At 48.5% G+C, this 16,800-nt stretch overlaps 1 protein-coding gene across 1 annotated transcript in view; it reads left to right on the top strand.

The window, feature by feature from the left end:
* The window catches only part of LOC306942689 (sodium/potassium/calcium exchanger 4-like), a gene marked incomplete at both ends in the record, with an annotated part of 48,088 nt that extends 36,965 nt beyond the window's left edge, over positions 1–11,123 (top strand). The window contains 3 exons of the mRNA XM_079528698.1: positions 2,432–2,544; positions 5,363–5,428; positions 10,971–11,123. Coding sequence (XP_079384824.1) covers positions 2,432–2,544; positions 5,363–5,428; positions 10,971–11,123 — 332 coding nt within the window. The remainder of the gene's footprint in view (positions 1–2,431; positions 2,545–5,362; positions 5,429–10,970) is intronic.
* Positions 11,124–16,800: the final 5,677 nt, after the last annotated feature.

Here is a 16,800-nt window from a genome sequence, read left to right on the forward strand (position 1 = left end):
AAAAAGCTAAAGCATACAATAATGATTAAAACACCAAAAGGGGTTCCCGCCCAAAATGGGTTAACTTCCCTCTCTTCTTTTTTGATCCCACGATTTTGTAGCTTAACCCATTTTTTCTCCCAGTGTCAATTATCTAATGTAATCCTGGGCGCTACACTTCCTCTGCCAACCTGGGGAGAGCCTCCCCCTAGCCCGGCTGGCCAGGGGGAGGCGCTACACTTCCTCTGCCACCCTGGGGAGAGCCTCCCCCTAGCCCGGCTGGCCAGGGGGAGGCGCTACACTTCCTCTGCCACCCTGGGGAGAGCCTCCCCCTAGCCCGGCTGGCCAGGGGGAGGCGCTACACTTCCTCTGCCACCCTGGGGAGAGCCTCCCCCTAGCCCGGCTGGCCAGGGGGAGGTAGTTTAGAGACCAGGATTACTGCATGTTTTTTTGTGAGGGTACCTTATACCCTAGGCCTAGGGGACACGGGGAGAACATGCAAACTCCACACAGAAAAGGCCCTTTCGCCAAACCCCACCTCAGGTATATGGGCACTGATGGAGGGGTATCCATATAGTCAGGCCACGGGGGCAACAGCTCCACCAGAGAGCTCCAGACCTCCCTCTCCGGAGCAACATCAGTCACTTCATTCCAGGAGTAACTTCATTCCGGGGGATCCCGAGGCGATCCAAGAGCTCATCCTGGGTCTGCCTGGGGGTCTCCTCCCAGTGGGACGTGCATCGAGGACCTCCCTATAGGGAGATGCTCGAGAGGCATCCTTACCAGATGTCCGAACCAGGTTTCTGCCTGGGGGTCCCTGTCATATATTTTCAAATGGGGGTCCGCGGGCTAATTAGTGTTAATTTGGGGGTCCTTGACATGAAAAGGTTTGGGAACCACTGGTCTGGGGGACATGCCTGTGTCTCCATATTTCTTCTCTGTGTGTCTCTAGGCCTGGGGGACATGGCTGTGTCTCCATATGTCTTCTCTGTGTGTCTCTAGGTCTGGGGGACATGCCTGTGTCTCCATATGTCTTCTCTGTGTGTCTCTAGGCCTGGGGGACATGGCTGTGTCTCTATATGTCTTCTCTGTGTGTCTCTAGGTCTGGGGGACATGGCTGTGTCTCCATATGTCTTCTCTGTGTGTCTCTAGGCCTGGGGGACATGGCTGTGTCTCCATATGTCTTCTCTGTGTGTCTCTAGGTCTGGGGGACATGGCTGTGTCTCCATATGTCTTCTCTGTGTGTCTCTAGGCCTGGGGGACATGCCTGTGTCTCCATATGTCTTATATGTGTGTCTCTAGGCCTGGGGGACATTGCTGTGTCTCCATATGTCTTCTCTGTGTGTCTCTAGGCCTGGGGGACATGGCTGTGTCTCCATATGTCTTCTCTGTGTGTCTCTAGGCCTGGGGGACATGGCTGTGTCTCCATATGTCTTCTCTGTGTGTCTCTAGGCCTGGGGGACATGGCTGTGTCTCCATATGTCTTCTCTGTGTGTCTCTAGGCCTGGGGGACATGCCTGTGTCTCCATATGTCTTCTATGTGTGTCTCTAGGCCTGGGGGACATTGCTGTGTCTCCATATGTCTTCTCTGTGTGTCTCTAGGCCTGGGGGACATGGCTGTGTCTCCATATGTCTTCTCTGTGTGTCTCTAGGCCTGGGGGACATGGCTGTGTCTCCATATGTCTTCTCTGTGTGTCTCTAGGCCTGGGGGACATGCCTGTGTCTCCATATGTCTTCTATGTGTGTCTCTAGGCCTGGGGGACATTGCTGTGTCTCCATGTGTCTTCTCTGTGTGTCTCTAGGTCTGGGGGACATGGCTGTGTCTCCATATGTCTTCTCTGTGTGTCTCTAGGCCTGGGGGACATGGCTGTGTCTCCATATGTCTTCTCTGTGTGTCTCTAGGCCTGGGGGACATGGCTGTGTCTCCATATGTCTTCTCTGTGTGTCTCTAGATCTGGGGGACATGGCTGTGTCTCCATATGTCTTCTCTGTGTGTCTCTAGGTCTGGGGGACATGGCTGTGTCTCCATATGTCTTCTCTGTGTGTCTCTAGGTCTGGGGGACATGGCTGTGTCTCCATATGTCTTCTCTGTGTGTCTCTAGGCCTGGGGGACATGCCTGTGTCTCCATATGTCTTCTCTGTGTGTCTCTAGGCCTGGGGGACATGGCTGTGTCTCCATATGTCTTCTCTGTGTGTCTCTAGGCCTGGGGGACATGGCTGTGTCTCCATATGTCTTCTCTGTGTGTCTCTAGGCCTGGGGGACATGGCTGTGTCTCCATATGTCTTCTCTGTGTGTCTCTAGGTCTGTGGGACATGGCTGTGTCTCCATATGTCTTCTCTGTGTGTCTCTAGGTCTGGGGGACATGGCTGTGTCTCCATATGTCTTCTCTGTGTGTCTCTAGGCCTGGGGGACATGGCTGTGTCTCCATATGTCTTCTCTGTGTGTCTCTAGGTCTGGGGGACATGGCTGTGTCCAACTCCATAGGCAGCAATGTGTTTGATATCCTGGTGGGTCTGGGACTGCCCTGGAGCATCCAGACGCTGGCGGTGCGTTGGGGTTCACAGGTCAGTGCGTTGGGGTTCACAGGTCAGTGCGTTGGGGTTCACAGGTCAGTGCGTTGGGGTTCACAGGTCAGTGCGTTGGGGTTCACAGGTCAGTGCGTTGGGGTTCACAGGTCAGTGCGTTGGGGTTCACAGGTCAGTGCGTTGGGGTTCACAGGTCAGTGCGTTGGGGTTCACAGGTCAGTGCGTTGGGGTTCACAGGTCAGTGCGTTGGGGTTCACAGGTCAGTGCGTTGGGGTTCACAGGTCAGTGCGTTGGGGTTCACAGGTCAGTGCGTTGGGGTTCACAGGTCAGTGGGTTGGGGTTCACAGGTCAGTGGGTTGGGGTTCACAGGTCAGTGGGTTGGGGTTCACAGGTCAGTGTGTTGGGGTTCACAGGTCAGTGGGTTGGGGTTCACAGGTCAGTGTGTTGGGGTTCACAGGTCAGTGTGTTGGGGTTCACAGGTCAGTGTGTTGGGGTTCACAGGTCAGTGGGTTGGGGTTCACAGGTCAGTGTGTTGCGGTTCACAGGTCAGTGGGTTGGGGTTCACAGGTCAGTGCGTTGGGGTTCACAGGTCAGTGCGTTGGGGTTCACAGGTCAGTGCGTTGGGGTTCACAGGTCAGTGGGTTGGGGTTCACAGGTCAGTGCGTTGGGGTTCACAGGTCAGTGTGTTGCGGTTCACAGGTCAGTGGGTTGGGGTTCACAGGTCAGTGGGTTGGGGTTCACAGGTCAGTGCGTTGGGGTTCACAGGTCAGTGTGTTGGGGTTCACAGGTCAGTGTGTTGGGGTTCACAGGTCAGTGTGTTGGGGTTCACAGGTCAGTGTGTTGGGGTTCACAGGTCAGTGTGTTGGGGTTCACAGGTCAGTGCGTTGGGGTTCACAGGTCAGTGTGTTGGGGTTCACAGGTCAGTGGGTTGGGGTTCACAGGTCAGTGTGTTGGGGTTCACAGGTCAGTGGGTTGGGGTTCACAGGTCAGTGCGTTGGGGTTCACAGGTCAGTGCGTTGGGGTTCACAGGTCAGTGTGTTGGGGTTCACAGGTCAGTGCGTTGGGGTTCACAGGTCAGTGCGTTGGGGTTCACAGGTCAGTGTGTTGGGGTTCACAGGTCAGTGCGTTGGGGTTCACAGGTCAGTGGGTTGGGGTTCACAGGTCAGTGTGTTGGGGTTCACAGGTCAGTGTGTTGGGGTTCACAGGTCAGTGGGTTGGGGTTCACAGGTCAGTGCGTTGGGGTTCACAGGTCAGTGCGTTGGGGTTCACAGGTCAGTGTGTTGGGGTTCACAGGTCAGTGGGTTGGGGTTCACAGGTCAGTGCGTTGGGGTTCACAGGTCAGTGTGTTGGGGTTCACAGGTCAGTGCGTTGGGGTTCACAGGTCAGTGCGTTGGGGTTCACAGGTCAGTGCGTTGGGGTTCACAGGTCAGTGCGTTGGGGTTCACAGGTCAGTGCGTTGGGGTTCACAGGTCAGTGCGTTGGGGTTCACAGGTCAGTGTGTTGGGGTTCACAGGTCGGTGCGTTGGGGTTCACAGGTCAGTGTGTTGGGGTTCACAGGTCAGTGCGTTGGGGTTCACAGGTCAGTGTGTTGGGGTTCACAGGTCAGTGTGTTGGGGTTCACAGGTCAGTGCGTTGGGGTTCACAGGTCAGTGTGTTGGGGTTCACAGGTCAGTGCGTTGGGGTTCACAGGTCAGTGCGTTGGGGTTCACAGGTCAGTGTGTTGGGGTTCACAGGTCAGTGCGTTGGGGTTCACAGGTCAGTGTGTTGGGGTTCACAGGTCAGTGTGTTGGGGTTCACAGGTCAGTGCGTTGGGGTTCACAGGTCAGTGTGTTGGGGTTCACAGGTCAGTGCGTTGGGGTTCACAGGTCAGTGGGTTGGGGTTCACAGGTCAGTGTGTTGGGGTTCACAGGTCAGTGTGTTGGGGTTCACAGGTCAGTGGGTTGGGGTTCACAGGTCAGTGTGTTGGGGTTCACAGGTCAGTGTGTTGGGGTTCACAGGTCAGTGCGTTGGGGTTCACAGGTCAGTGTGTTGGGGTTCACAGGTCAGTGGAATGCTCTGTTCTCTCTCGTCTCTGCTGCAGACACCCTCTTGTTCCTCTAACCCTGGGGGTTCTCAAAGCAGGGCCCGGGGAACCCCCCGAGGCCCTTGGAGGATGGATGGATGGATGGATGGATGGATGGATGGATGGATGGATGGATGGATGGATGGATGATTTTATTTCGTGTCCAACACAATTTACTTGATGGCATCAATCCAATGCAATGCAAAAAATCACACCCGTGTGAACTGAGTGGTGTAAGGTCTTATATAGACTGATCAGCTGTGGTCTGACGTAATGTCTGACGTAATGAAATCACACCCGTGTGAACTGGGTGACCATAGCAACCATGCTCATTTGGTACGAACAGACAGACAGACAGACAGACAGACAGACAGACAGACAGACACGTAAACGAACAAAGCCAGTCGTAGGAGTGGTTTACACTACTCAAAAATAATAATAATGCAAAATGCAAATGTGTTGCAGCATACAGCAGGTACCACTACCAATAATACAGTAAGACGCCCTGATGGCGAAAAGCGACCTCGCCCTAAAGGGCCATAGCCGTGCAAAACTAATGCTTGGAATGGATTCAGAATCATGAAAATCCCCTAGTTTGACCCGTCACATGCTACCTAAATCATAATGAAATTTAGCAAATGTTGCCTTATACACAGTAGGTTGTCAATGGCGGCCAAATGGATTTTACCACTGTGGCGACCCCGAAGGTCGCCGACTCTTTCTGACAGAAACCATATGGCCTCAATGGAGTGCATTGATTTAACTCTCTCTCTCTCTCTCTCTCTCTCTCTGCAGGTTGTAATCAACAGTAGAGGTATCATCTACTCTGTTGTCCTTCTGCTCGGATCTATGGCACTCACTGTGAGTTTCTACATGTGCGTGCGTGCGTGCGTGCGTGCGTGCGTGCGTGCGTGCGTGCGTCCCATTGGGGAAAAAGTCCCAAAAGTCCCATTGGGGAAAAAGTCCCAAAAGTCCCGTTGGGGAAAGTCCCAAAAGTCCCGTTGGGGAAAGTCCCGTTGGGGAAAGTCCCAAAAGTCCCGTTGGGGAAAAAGTCCCATTGGGGAAAAAGTCCCAAAAGTCCCGTTGGGGAAAGTCCCAAAAGTCCCGTTGGGGAAAGTCCCAAAAGTCCCGTTGGGGAAAAAGTCCCATTGGGGAAAAAGTCCCAAAAGTCCCGTTGGGGAAAGTCCCAAAAGTCCCGTTGGGGAAAAAGTCCCGTTGGGGAAAAAGTCCCGTTGGGGAAAAAGTCCCAAAAGTCCCGTTGGGGAAAGTCCCAAAAGTCCCGTTGGGGAAAAAGTCCCATTGGGGAAAAAGTCCCAAAAGTCCCGTTGGGGAAAATCCCAAAAGTCCCGTTGGGGAAAGTCCCAAAAGTCCCGTTGGGGAAAAAGTCCCAAAAGTCCCGTTGGGGAAAAGTCCCAAAAGTCCCGTTGGGGAAAGTCCCAAAAGTCCCGTTGGGGAAAGTCCCAAAAGTCCCGTTGGGGAAAAAGTCCCAAAAGTCCCGTTGGGGAAAAGTCCCAAAAGTCCCGTTGGGGAAAGTCCCCAAAGTCCCGTTGGGGAAAAAGTCCCAAAAGTCCCGTTGGGGAAAGTCCCCAAAGTCCCGTTGGGGAAAAAGTCCCATTGGGGAAAAAGTCCCAAAAGTCCCGTTGGGGAAAGTCCCAAAAGTCCCGTTGGGGAAAAAGTCCCAAAAGTCCTGTTGGGGAAAGTCCCAAAAGTCCCGTTGGGGAAAAAGTCCCATTGGGGAAAAAGTCCCAAAAGTCCCGTTGGGGAAAAAGTCCCATTGGGGAAAAAGTCCCAAAAGTCCTGTTGGGGAAAGTCCCAAAAGTCCCGTTGGGGAAAAAGTCCCATTGGGGAAAAAGTCCCAAAAGTCCTGTTGGGGAAAAAGTCCCAAAAGTCCCATTGGGGAAAAAGTCCCAAAAGTCCCGTTGGGGAAAAAGTCCCAAAAGTCCCGTTGGGGAAAAAGTCCCATTGGGGAAAAAGTCCCAAAAGTCCTGTTGGGGAAAAAGTCCCAAAAGTCCCATTGGGGAAAAAGTCCCAAAAGTCCCGTTGGGGAAAAAGTCCCAAAAGTCCCGTTGGGGAAAAAGTCCCAAAAGTCCCGTTGGGGAAAAAGTCCCATTGGGGAAAAAGTCCCAAAAGTCCCGTTGGGGAAAAAGTCCCAAAAGTCCCGTTGGGGAAAAAGTCCCATTGGGAAAAAAGTCCCATTGGGGAAAAAGTCCCAAAAGTCCCGTTGGGGAAAAAGTCCCAAAAGTCCCGTTGGGGAAAAAGTCCCAAAAGTCCCGTTGGGGAAAAAGTCCCATTGGGGAAAAAGTCCCAAAAGTCCCGTTGGGGAAAAAGTCCCATTGGGGAAAGTCCCGTTGGGGAAAAAGTCCCATTGGGGAAAAAGTCCCAAAAGTCCTGTTGGGGAAAAAGTCCCAAAAGTCCCATTGGGGAAAAAGTCCCAAAAGTCCCGTTGGGGAAAAAGTCCCAAAAGTCCCGTTGGGGAAAAAGTCCCAAAAGTCCCGTTGGGGAAAAAGTCCCATTGGGGAAAAAGTCCCAAAAGTCCCGTTGGGGAAAAAGTCCCAAAAGTCCCGTTGGGGAAAAAGTCCCATTGGGGAAAAAGTCCCAAAAGTCCTGTTGGGGAAAAAGTCCCAAAAGTCCCATTGGGGAAAAAGTCCCAAAAGTCCCGTTGGGGAAAAAGTCCCAAAAGTCCCGTTGGGGAAAAAGTCCCAAAAGTCCCGTTGGGGAAAAAGTCCCATTGGGGAAAAAGTCCCAAAAGTCCCGTTGGGGAAAAAGTCCCAAAAGTCCCGTTGGGGAAAAAGTCCCATTGGGGAAAAAGTCCCATTGGGGAAAAAGTCCCAAAAGTCCCGTTGGGGAAAAAGTCCCAAAAGTCCCGTTGGGGAAAAAGTCCCATTGGGGAAAAAGTCCCAAAAGTCCCGTTGGGGAAAAAGTCCCAAAAGTCCCGTTGGGGAAAAAGTCCCATTGGGGAAAAAGTCCCATTGGGGAAAAAGTCCCATTGGGGAAAAAGTCCCAAAAGTCCTGTTGGGGGAAGTCCCAAAAGTCCCGTTGGGGTTAAAGTCCCATTGGGGAAAAAGTCCCAAAAGTCCCGTTGGGGAAAAAGTCCCATTGGGGAAAAAGTCCCATTGGGGAAAAGTCCCATTGGGGAAAAAGTCCCAAAAGTCCCGTTGGGGAAAGTCCCAAAAGTCCCGTTGGGGAAAGTCCCAAAAGTCCCGTTGGGGAAAAAGTCCCAAAAGTACCGTTGGGGAAAAAGTCCTGTTGGGGGAAAAAGTCACGTTGGGGAAAAAGTCCCAAAAGTCCCGTTGGGGAAAAAGTCCCAAAAGTCCCGTTGGGGAAAGTCCCCAAAGTCCCGTTGGGGAAAAAGTCCCATTGGGGAAAAAGTCCCAAAAGTCCCGTTGGGGAAAGTCCCAAAAGTCCCGTTGGGGAAAAAGTCCCAAAAGTCCTGTTGGGGAAAGTCCCAAAAGTCCCGTTGGGGAAAAAGTCCCATTGGGGAAAAAGTCCCAAAAGTCCCGTTGGGGAAAAAGTCCCATTGGGGAAAAAGTCCCAAAAGTCCTGTTGGGGAAAGTCCCAAAAGTCCCGTTGGGGAAAAAGTCCCATTGGGGAAAAAGTCCCAAAAGTCCTGTTGGGGAAAAAGTCCCAAAAGTCCCATTGGGGAAAAAGTCCCAAAAGTCCCGTTGGGGAAAAAGTCCCAAAAGTCCCGTTGGAGAAAAAGTCCCATTGGGGAAAAAGTCCCAAAAGTCCTGTTGGGGAAAAAGTCCCAAAAGTCCCATTGGGGAAAAAGTCCCAAAAGTCCCGTTGGGGAAAAAGTCCCAAAAGTCCCGTTGGGGAAAAAGTCCCAAAAGTCCCGTTGGGGAAAAAGTCCCATTGGGGAAAAAGTCCCAAAAGTCCCGTTGGGGAAAAAGTCCCAAAAGTCCCGTTGGGGAAAAAGTCCCATTGGGGAAAAAGTCCCATTGGGGAAAAAGTCCCAAAAGTCCCGTTGGGGAAAAAGTCCCAAAAGTCCCGTTGGGGAAAAAGTCCCAAAAGTCCCGTTGGGGAAAAAGTCCCATTGGGGAAAAAGTCCCAAAAGTCCCGTTGGGGAAAAAGTCCCATTGGGGAAAGTCCCGTTGGGGAAAAAGTCCCATTGGGGAAAAAGTCCCAAAAGTCCTGTTGGGGAAAAAGTCCCAAAAGTCCCATTGGGGAAAAAGTCCCAAAAGTCCCGTTGGGGAAAAAGTCCCAAAAGTCCCGTTGGGGAAAAAGTCCCAAAAGTCCCGTTGGGGAAAAAGTCCCATTGGGGAAAAAGTCCCAAAAGTCCCGTTGGGGAAAAAGTCCCAAAAGTCCCGTTGGGGAAAAAGTCCCATTGGGGAAAAAGTCCCAAAAGTCCTGTTGGGGAAAAAGTCCCAAAAGTCCCATTGGGGAAAAAGTCCCAAAAGTCCCGTTGGGGAAAAAGTCCCAAAAGTCCCGTTGGGGAAAAAGTCCCAAAAGTCCCGTTGGGGAAAAAGTCCCATTGGGGAAAAAGTCCCAAAAGTCCCATTGGGGAAAAAGTCCCAAAAGTCCCGTTGGGGAAAAAGTCCCATTGGGGAAAAAGTCCCATTGGGGAAAAAGTCCCAAAAGTCCCGTTGGGGAAAAAGTCCCAAAAGTCCCGTTGGGGAAAAAGTCCCAAAAGTCCCGTTGGGGAAAAAGTCCCATTGGGGAAAAAGTCCCAAAAGTCCCGTTGGGGAAAAAGTCCCAAAAGTCCCGTTGGGGAAAAAGTCCCATTGGGGAAAAAGTCCCATTGGGGAAAAAGTCCCATTGGGGAAAAAGTCCCATTGGGGAAAAAGTCCCAAAAGTCCTGTTGGGGGAAGTCCCAAAAGTCCCGTTGGGGTTAAAGTCCCATTGGGGAAAAAGTCCCAAAAGTCCCGTTGGGGAAAAAGTCCCATTGGGGAAAAAGTCCCATTGGGGAAAAAGTCCCAAAAGTCCCGTTGGGGAAAGTCCCAAAAGTCCCGTTGGGGAAAGTCCCAAAAGTCCCGTTGGGGAAAAAGTCCCAAAAGTACCGTTGGGGAAAAAGTCCTGTTGGGGGAAAAAGTCACGTTGGGGAAAAAGTCCCAAAAGTCCCGTTGGGGAAAAAGTCCCAAAAGTCCTGTTGGGGATAAAGTCCCATTGGGGAAAAAGTAAAAGTCCCGTTGGGGAAAGTCCCAAAAGTCCCGTTGGGGAAAAAGTCCCAAAAGTACCGTTGGGGGAAAAGTCCTGTTGGGGGAAAAAGTCACGTTGGGGAAAAAGTCCCAAAAGTCCCGTTGGGGAAAAAGTCCCAAAAGTCCCGTTGGGGAAAAAGTCCCGTTGGGGAAAAAGTCCCATTGGGGGAAAGTCCCAAAAGTCCCGTTGGGGAAAGTCCCAAAAGTCCCGTTGGGGAAAGTCCCAAAATTCCCGTTGGGGTAAAAGTCCCATTGGGGAAAAAGTCCCAAAAGTCCCATTGGGGAAGTCCCAAAAGTCCCGTTGGGGAAAGTCCCAAAATTCCCGTTGGGGAAAAAGTCCCGTTGGGGAAAAAGTCCCAAAAGTCCCGTTGGGGAAAAAGTCCCAAAAGTACCGTTGGGGAAAAAGTCCTGTTGGGGGAAAAAGTCACGTTGGGGAAAAAGTCACGTTGGGGAAAAAGTCACGTTGGGGAAAAGTCCCGTTGGGGAAAAAGTCCCAAAAGTCCTGTTGGGGAAAAAGTCCCGTTGGGGAAAAAGTCCCGTTCTTGAGTTACGTGGATTACAACCGTACAGACAGACAGACAGACAGACAGACAGACAGACAGACAGACAGATGTGGTGCATTTATAGTTAGATAGTGTCTGTATTTTTGGATGACATGTACAGTAGCTTATTGTGTTATTTTGTTTGCTATATTGATGAATTGAATACATACTGTATAGGAAACAAGTCCCCAGGACGTTTTTGTGTCATCCTTTTAGCCTTAATGTTTTACTGTACCACCGGGCTGTTTACATTTAAAGGACCACTTCACCACTTTGCAACCTAATAATCATGATAAAATACCACAATTTTTTTCTACTCGGTCTGTGTCTCATAGGAGGCCTGTGGGCAGTTCAGAAACTGTCCACCAGTGACATCATCGACGGGGAATCCAAGCTAATAGAAACTGCAGGCTTCCTATTCCTGAAAAGTTGCAATGCGAAAATGGAAGCCATCACGATAATACAAATCTAAATATGTTTTGAAAAAAATCTTGTTTTAAAACAAATCTGCCTAACGATGATGTCATTGGTGGACGGGTTTCTGAACTGCCCAAAGCCTTCCTATGAGACACAGACAGAGTAGAAACAAATGGTGGCATTTTATCATGAACATTAGTGAGGACCAATTACATGAAGACAGGTTGAAAAGTGGTAAAGTGGTCCTTTTTAATATTAATAAAGTATTCAAATGATCAGGACATGAAGCTCCGTGTCTCCCTCCTGCAGGTGCTCGGCATCCACGCCAACGGCTGGCGTCTTGACGTGCGTCTGGGCGTGTGTGTGCTGCTGCTCTACGTGTTCTTCCTCACGCTGTCGGTGCTCATCGAGTACAACGTGTTCACCTTCATCAACCTGCCCATGTGCTTTAATGAGGACTAGAGTGGTTCAACCTGCCCATGTGCTTTAATGAGGACTAGAGCAGTTCATCCTTCAACCTGCCCATGTGCTTTAATGAGGACTAGAGCAGTTCATCCTTCAACCTGCCCATGTGCTTTAATGAGGACTAGAGCGGTTCATCCTTCAACCTGCCCATGTGCTTTAATGAGGACTAGAGCAGTTCATCCTTCAACCGGCCCATGTGCTTTAATGAGGACTAGAGCAGTTCATCCTTCAACCTGCCCATGTGCTTTAATGAGGACTAGAGCAGTTCATCCTTCTTCAACCTGCCCATGTGCTTTAATGAGGACTAGAGCAGTTCATCCTTCAACCTGCCCATGTGCTTTAATGAGGACTAGAGCAGTTCATCCTTCAACCTGCCCATGTGCTTTAATGAGGACTAGAGCAGTTCATCCTTCAACCTGCCCATGTGCTTTAATGAGGACTAGAGTGGTTCAACCTGCCCATGTGCTTTAATGAGGACTAGAGCGGTTCAACCTGCCCATGTGCTTTAATGAGGACTAGAGCGGTTCAACCTGCCCATGTGCTTTAATGAGGACTAGAGCAGTTCATCCTTCTTCAACCTGCCCATGTGCTTTAATGAGGACTAGAGCAGTTCATCCTTCTTCAACCTGCCCATGTGCTTTAATGAGGACTAGAGCGGTTCAACCTGCCCATGTGCTTTAATGAGGACTAGAGCAGTTCATCCTTCAACCTGCCCATGTGCTTTAATGAGGACTAGAGCAGTTCATCCTTCAACCTGCCCATGTGCTTTAATGAGGACTAGAGCAGTTCATCCTTCTTCAACCTGCCCATGTGCTTTAATGAGGACTAGAGCAGTTCATCCTTCAACCGGCCCATGTGCTTTAATGAGGACTAGAGCGGTTCAACCTGCCCATGTGCTTTAATGAGGACTAGAGCAGTTCAACCTGCCCATGTGCTTTAATGAGGACTAGAGCAGTTCATCCTTCTTCAACCTGCCCATGTGCTTTAATGAGGACTAGAGTGGTTCAACCTGCCCATGTGCTTTAATGAGGACTAGAGCGGTTCAACCTGCCCATGTGCTTTAATGAGGACTAGAGCAGTTCATCCTTCTTCAACCTGCCCATGTGCTTTAATGAGGACTAGAGCAGTTCATCCTTCTTCAACCTGCCCATGTGCTTTAATGAGGACTAGAGTGGTTCAACCTGCCCATGTGCTTTAATGAGGACTAGAGTGGTTCAACCTGCCCATGTGCTTTAATGAGGACTAGAGTGGTTCAACCTGCCCATGTGCTTTAATGAGGACTAGAGTGGTTCAACCTGCCCATGTGCTTTAATGAGGACTAGAGCAGTTCATTCTTCAACCTGCCCATGTGCTTTAATGAGGACTAGAGCAGTTCATCCTTCTTCAACCTCCCCATGTTCTTTAATGAGGACTAGAGCAGTTCATCCTTCAACCTGCCCATGTGCTTTAATGAGGACTAGAGCAGTTCATCCTTCTTCAACCTCCCCATGTTCTTTAATGAGGACTAGAACCTGCCCATGTGCTTTAATGAGGACTAGAGCGGTTCAACCTGCCCATGTGCTTTAATGAGGACAAGAGCCGTTTGTTGTGGCATCCTAGGATGCCTTGAGGCAAGTCCAGGGAGCCTCAGAATACTGCGATATAATATATGGAATTCATCAGTGTCACTTCATTTTAACCACTTAGACCCTCTATGATTATTGAAACAGACCTGAGTTAAACTGTACTTTTCTTTTTCAGCCCCTACGTACACCATCTCTCTTTACCAAAAGTAGCTGATCTGTCTTGTAGAATCGGCTGTTTTTGGTGAATGCTGGGGTTGAATGTTGGGCTTTAAGTGGTTTACCCATTCAGGTCGGGAACCCCTTTTGGTGTTTTAAGCATTATGTTATACTTTAGCTATTGAAAAATAGCACATTTTGTTTTTTTAGAATCGGCTGCAGTCGCCAAGTATAAAAGTTATTTTCAGCCTGTTCTAATGGGGAAAATATAATCTGTCCAGTTTTTCTTCATGACATACTGTTTCTTTGGGGGGAAGATTTACATATTTACGTACCGTTAATATGACAAAAGGTGCAATTGATGTATATTTTGATGAACCACATTGACCATATTTGCTGCTATTTCACATCCGTGAGACATACAGTAGCCTAAATTGTCTCTTCTCCAAGTAAATGACCAGCTGTTGTACATGCTCAAACACAGTGTTAGCAGCCTATAGGCATCTCAGAATAGCTATACTGGCCACTATTGATGACAACAAACAGATGTTCTGGTGTTGCTTGGAGCATGTTAGAACACCTATACTGTGCTTCCTTTGTGACCACACCTAATATGGAGATGTTGACCAGTTGGTTTTAGGGGTGTATCACCGACCGAGCCAATTCCTTGACCTTGGAGAGCTCTGTGTTGCTGTACTGTAAAAAATGGAACTCTGAAACATTCATCTGCCTGCCTGTCTGCCTGCGTCTACCTCTTGGTCTGCCTCAGCGGCCTCGGAACTTCTTCTCCGCTTTAGCATACGGCCTATATCTTGCGCCACCCCCTTAACCCTTATTCCTAAACTTATTTTGCCATTTTTTACTATTTAAAAAAACCTTTTAAAATAGTTAAAATAGCTAATCTACAAGCTCTCACCGTGTAGATGTAGATCAGCTAGTTGAACTATTTTAAAATGATTTTCAAAATAGTAAAAAATGGCAAAATAAGTTTAGGGATAAGGGATAAGGGTGGCGCAAGATGGAGCCCTAAGTATTTACAAGTCTCCTGTTTGTGCAGTATAGGGAAAACACATGTCCCGATATAGTTTATTTACATCACTATAAGTAACAATGTAATTCTGGGGTGAAATAAAGTTATTTACAGGTTTACACAGAAACCAGAAACAGAAACATTGCTGTTCTGTTGACCTGATCTAATTCAATTTCAATTCAATTCAATTTGAATTACATTCAAATTGAAAACTGTAGACAAGTTTTACTTCAAAGTTTGCTTCCTTTGATGTTGAATATCGCTGCTGTCGGGGAGAAACCACCTTACTTCAAAATGTTCATTTCTCACGATTTATTTTTTGCTAAATCTATCAGCAAAATTAAGAAAATTATTCATTATTACCTAAGTCCCATGGTGGGAGTTCTGCTCTGGTTTTGGGGAATATCAAGTAGTTCCGAGGGTCACTGGGTGGCCACGTATTAAAAATAAATTAATCTACAAAACTAGCGTCATTTTAGTGCTTCGCCCCATAGAATGCAGCACTCTGTGGCTATGGAGAGTATCCTGCAGCACTCTGTGCTGCTCTATGGGGTGTACTAATACTGAACACACCAAAAAAAATTGTTCCATGTGACATAGCGGGGTCAAATTTGAACGAAAGTTGCTCGGTAGAAATAGGTCAACAATACAAATGGGGCTAGTTTTGTAGATTCATTTATTTTTAATGCGTGGCCCGGCCCCAGTTACCCTCTGAACTACTTGATATTACCCAAAACCAGAGCAGAACTCCCACCATGCACGGGACTCAGGCAATCAATTAATACCTTCACAACCACTACATTAATGTAGTGGCAAGTATTTCATACGACTTTAAAGGTATATTGATATTCAGTGATTTCACTTTAATTCAAATATCACTTCTTTTTTTGTTTTGTTGTGATAATCTTCCCTACTATAGAGTGTGCTGAGTCCATATCCAATCCAATCCAACTTTATTTATAGAGCACATTTAAAAACAACAGAGTTGACCAAAGTGCTTTACATAACATAACAACACAAATCACAAATAAAAGTGCACAAAATCGTCAAAAACACATTATAGAGATACAAATATACAACAGGGTGGAGAAAAAACAAAACAAACAGTAAAAACAAAAAATAAAAATTATCTCACTCTGGGGTAAAAGCTTGGGAATAAAAAAGTGTTTTAAGACGGGATTTAAAAATAGGGATAGAGGGGGACAGTTTTACAAAGAGGGGGAGTTCATTCCAAAGTTTAGGGGCAGCTACAGAAAATGCACGATCTCCCCTAAGTCTCAGTTTGGACTTTGGGACATCCAGCAGGAGCTTGTCTGCTGATCTCAATGATCTTTCTGGGACATACAATTTTAAAAGATCTGAAATATAAGGAGGTGCTAGCCCATTAAGGGATTTAATATAAGGAGTTCCTTCCTGTCCCCAGTCAAGGACTGTCTAAGAAGGACGAGACGCGAAGACAACATGGCGTCGCCATGTTGCTCCATGGAAGGAAAGAAACATGCGCAATGGGCTATATGCAGCCAACACTTCCGCGTTCAGCTTCCTTGGTCTCAACTGCGCATGTTTCTTTCCTTCCATGGAGCACTATAAGCAACATGGCGTCGCCCGTACGGTCTTCGCGTCTCGTCCTTCTTAGACAGTCCTTGTCCCCAGTTAACCCCTGGGGTCAAAACACCATTTTTGGCTAGGTGGCCCAGCCTTCATCCAATCAGGATAGAAAGGGGCCTTCCGCCAATAATGATCGAGTGCGGGCGGGCCTTGGTGTGTGTGCTTTTGGCCTGCCCCACTGTAGTGTGTGCATGTGCACATCTTGTTAATGGGGGTTTTCCAAATCACCCAAATCACTGAATGCTCCTTTAAGTCCAAAAATCTGAACTAACCCTTCAGGGCAGAAATCAATGCAGGGGATATGTATAGGCCCACTGTATGTATTTCAGTGTCCTGTGTCACGTCCCTGGGATATGTTATAGCTATCCATATGACTTATCCACAAACACACATTATCTTTCTTGTATGTTTGTCTTTTCATCAGGTCTTTATTGTTTTTTTGTATGTATTGTTTGTTTTAAGCTGATTTAAGCTACTGTATATACGTCTCCATCCATTGGACCGTGCTGGCCTTGGTGCTGCAGTCTGGGGACCCCCAGGGGTCCTTGAGGCAGTTCCAGGGGGTCCCCAGCTAAAGGATGGTTTGGAACCAAATGGACCCTTATGGGTCTGTAACTCTGAGAGTGTACAAATGGTTCCATTTGTACACGCTCAGAGTTAAATTAACATTGATTTTACAATATATATTGGGGGTCCCAGAGATAGAAATGCCATTAAATGGGGGTCCGTATAGACTAATTCATGTCAAACTGGGGGTCCTTGAAATTTAAGGGGTTGAGAATCACTGCTTGAGCCATACAAATCTTCTCTTATGGGGGTCCCTGGCATATCTCTTCAAAGGGGCCATCTGTGGGGCTAATTAGTGTCAATTTGGGGGTCTTTGCATGAAAATGTTTGGGAACCACTGATGTACAGTGCAGTATACGGGCCTGTATGTGTGTTTGAGCAGAAGGCCAAACGATGCACATAATAAATGATAATCAAATGGCTATGCGTGTGTCTGTGTGACTTTGTACTGGGAGGTTTCTCTACATTTACATCAGTGGAGAAGTGGATATTTTTGGGGGTTCTAGGTGTAAGTATGTAGAACTAGTAGCGTGCCAAAGCTTGTGCTATTGCCATTTGAGATTTCATTGGGTGTTTAAGTTAAATAACTCAGAAACTACAAACATTTTCAAATTGATGGGGATCCCCTGGAACCTCCCCAAGGACCCCTGCTGCTGGGGACCCCCTGGAACCTCCCCAAGGACCCCCTGGAACCTCCCCAAGGACCCCTGGAACCTTCCCAAGGACCCCCTGGAACCTCCCCAAGGAC

The sequence above is a fragment of the Electrona antarctica genome, assembly GCF_951216825.1.
Source record: "Electrona antarctica genome assembly, chromosome: 18".
NCBI classification, from domain to species: Eukaryota; Metazoa; Chordata; class Actinopteri; order Myctophiformes; family Myctophidae; genus Electrona; species Electrona antarctica.